Below are 3,311 nucleotides of genomic sequence, written 5' to 3'. Positions count from 1 at the left end.
TGTTTTCGTTGCATTTTTTTTTCCTGTAGTGACTATCACTACAGGATGTAGAAAACTTAGTTTGAAATAATGAAACAAAATTTGATAATGAGATCAACCAATGAACTTGTATGCATATATGCATAACCCGTGGACACAGACAATGGGGTGGTGATGGCCTGGGTGGGTGGAGGGGGTGGGGGAGGCCGGGGGGAGGTTAATGGGGGGAAAAGGAGACATATGTACTACTATTTGTAATACTTTAAACAATAAAAAAAACAGCCACCAATTGGGGTATAGTTTTTAAACACCATTCTGCTCGCTACTTCTATAAGTTTGAGTATTTTAGATCCCACATCTAAGGGAGGGGAGGGGAGTGAGGAACACGACACCTCCTCTAGATCATTTAGTGTAAAACAGACGCAACAGCAATAATCATATAGGACATTTGACACATTTTTACATTTGCTGGGCTTGCCTTTTGGTGTTATATGCTGAAGGGATTGGAAGCCTTTATATTAAAGTAAGTTCTGATTGCAGAATGTTCTTATGCACTGAAATCCAACCTACATTTCTGGTCAACATACCTCACTCCCTGCTTGCAAGTGTCCAGTCCAGAAAGAAAGAGGATATGTCTTGTAATACGAAGTAGACATCCCAAAGTGCCTCGGTGGTGAGTCAAACTAAGAAAGACTGAAGCCCTACCCGGTTTGGCTCAGTGGATGGAGCGTCGGCCTGCAGACTGAAGGTTGCAGGCACATGCCCGGTGGGGTCTGCAGGAGGCAGCTGATCGTTGTTTCTCTCTCATTGATGTTTCTAGCTCTCTATCCCTCTCCCTTCCTCTCTGTATAAAATCACTAAAATATATTTGTTTTAAAAAAGGAAGATTGAGGGAGGAGAGCCAGCCTGCAATGGTCTCAGGTGCAGAGCTGGAAGGTGAAGATGGCCAGCCCCAGAATGAAACCCCCTTACCTTGCTGAGAGATGCAGGGATGTCCTTCAGGTTTAGCTGCATCAGATTCCCAATGATGGGCAGGGGAGCTGGGCCCGGTGGTAGCCGTCCCCATTTGCGACCTTCTTTCCACACCCAAAGGAAAACCAGGCAAATGACAAAAATAATAAAAACAGGAGTCGTGACTCCCAGCAGCTCCATCTCAGCTACTCGATGTGAGGAACTGTCCGGTGTTTGTTAGGAAGCAAAGTCTTGTGCAGGGGTGTGACTTGGCAGTTCTTGGATTTGGGAGAGAAAAAACAAAAAACCACCAAGAAAACAAACAGACATACAAGCCCCTGGAAATTGACTTTGGCTTTATTTCCTTTGCTGAAGCTTGAGAACAAGACTCATGACCCCTCCCTCTCATTAACAAAATCTGCAACTTTGGATTTTCTAAGCATCTCCATGGCATATACTTTTCTTCTTACAGCACTACTGATTAATTAACTATAAAGTTGCATTTATTTTTTATAACTTCCTGAAACTGTTCAAATACTTAAATTGATGAATTTGAAAAAAATAGATCATATATCCTGAGATCTGATTTGGAAAAACAGAGCTGTCAGAGTCGTCCTCCTCAAATGTAATTTTTTTTATCATGATTCTCATCAGTTAAGAGTCTACTATGTCCAACAACAGATTAATGGATAAAAAGAAGGTAGTATACATACATACAATAAAATATTAGTCACTTTTAAAAAGGGATGAAGACCCATAGCCGGTTTGGCTCAGTGGATAGAGCATCGGCCTGTGGACTGAAGAGTCCCAGGTTCGATTCCAGTCAAGGGCACATGCCTGGGTTGTGGGCTCAATCCCTAGTAGTAGGGGGAGTGCAGGAGACAGAAAAATAATGATTCTCTCGCATCACTGATGTTTCTATCTCTCTCTCTCTCTCCCTTCCTCTCTGAAATCAATAAAATATATTTTTGAAAAAATAAAAAGGGATGAAGTTCTAAAATTTGCTACAGCATGAATGAACCTTGAAGACATGATACTAAGTGAAATAAGCCAGACACAAAGTACAAGTATTGTATGATTACACTTATATGAAGTACTAAGAGACACTAAATTCATGGACATGGAAAGTGGACTAGAAGTTGCTAGGGCCTAGGAGAGGAAGAAATGGAGTGTCAGTGTTTAATGGGTACAAAGTTTGTTTGGAATAATTAAAAAATTCTGGAGCCCAGCCAGTGTGTCTCAATGGTTGAGCATCGATCTATTAACCAGAGTTCAACCAGGGTTGTGGGCTCAATCCCCAGGAGGCACGCAGGAGGCAGCTGATCAATGATGCTCTCATCAAAATTTGTAAATGGCCCTAGCAGGTTTGGCTCAGTGGATAGAGCATCAGCCTGTGGACTGAAGGGTCCCGGGTTTGATTCTGGTCGAGGGCACATGCCTGGGTTTTGGGCTTGATCCCCAGTGTGGCATGCAGGAGGCAGCCAATGAATTATTCGCTCTCATCATTGATGTTTTTCTCTCTCTCTCCTTCTTCCTTCCTCTCTGAAATCAATAAAAATATATTTAAAAAATTGTGAATGCTCTTAATACCACTGAAATGTACATCTTAAAACTGTTAAAATTGTAAATTTTTTGTATATTTTATCACAATAAAGAAAATCATTCACTAAGGTGATTTTTGAAAAATGTTTTCTCATTTGTATTTACATTTAAGATAATTAAGCCTCTTGCTTATTCTTTGAGGTAAGTCTTACTATTAACAATAATATTTATATGGGAACCAAGATGGCAGCATAGGTTAACGCTGGAGATTGCTGCTTCGAACAACCAATTCAAATTACGCCTGAAACACGGAACGGACACCATCCATAACCACAGGAGGGCTGGCTGAGTGGAACGGGAGAAACGGGGCTGTCTGGCCTCGGTCGGAACTCGAGGGCAGCTTTCTCTCCGAGCTTTGCAGCGGTTGCTGGTACTCTGTGAGGCAGAGTCCCTAGGGACGGAACTGACAGCAGTCATAACTGCTCGCTCCGCCTGCCCTGTAGATCCCCAGGGACCCGCCCCGCCCAAGCCCTGTGCAGAGCCATTTGCCGGATAGCCTGAGGCAAATGCTAGATTAGCACCACCGTAGAGATCCAGCACAGAAGTTTTCCCACTGCAGACACAGCTGATTCTCACTGCCAATTGGCCGGGAGGTCAATTCCTCCCAGTGATCCTACAGCAACCAAGGCATAGCTACAACAAGACTGTGCACAAAGCCCACAAGGAGGTGCACCAAGAGTGTCCACCTCAGGTAACTAGGGAGACTGAGCCACTGGGCCCTACAGGACACCTAGCACACAAAGCCTCTCTATCAACACAGGGAAGCATCTCTTGGATTC

The 3,311-nt window shown here is 43.5% G+C and overlaps 1 protein-coding gene and 1 long non-coding RNA gene across 2 annotated transcripts in view; both read right to left on the bottom strand.

Moving 5' to 3' along the window:
* Positions 1-1,188, bottom strand: part of LOC102761651 (cytochrome P450 2C23-like) — a 16,810-nt gene extending 15,622 nt beyond the window's left edge. Inside the window, exon 1 of the mRNA XM_015559357.1 lies at positions 952-1,188. Within this exon, the coding sequence (XP_015414843.1) occupies positions 952-1,131 (180 nt within the window). The 5' untranslated portion in view covers positions 1,132-1,188. The remainder of the gene's footprint in view (positions 1-951) is intronic.
* Positions 1,189-1,903: 715 nt separating this feature from the next.
* The window catches only part of LOC107181971, a 3,687-nt gene continuing 2,279 nt past the window's right edge, over positions 1,904-3,311 (bottom strand). Inside the window, exon 2 of the long non-coding RNA XR_001512686.1 lies at positions 1,904-2,079. This is a non-coding gene — a long non-coding RNA (uncharacterized LOC107181971). The remainder of the gene's footprint in view (positions 2,080-3,311) is intronic.

This window comes from Myotis davidii, unplaced genomic scaffold (assembly GCF_000327345.1).
Source record: "Myotis davidii unplaced genomic scaffold, ASM32734v1 scaffold332, whole genome shotgun sequence".
NCBI lineage: Eukaryota > Metazoa > Chordata > Mammalia > Chiroptera > Vespertilionidae > Myotis > Myotis davidii.
This window is presented reverse-complemented; position numbering and strand designations above follow the sequence as displayed.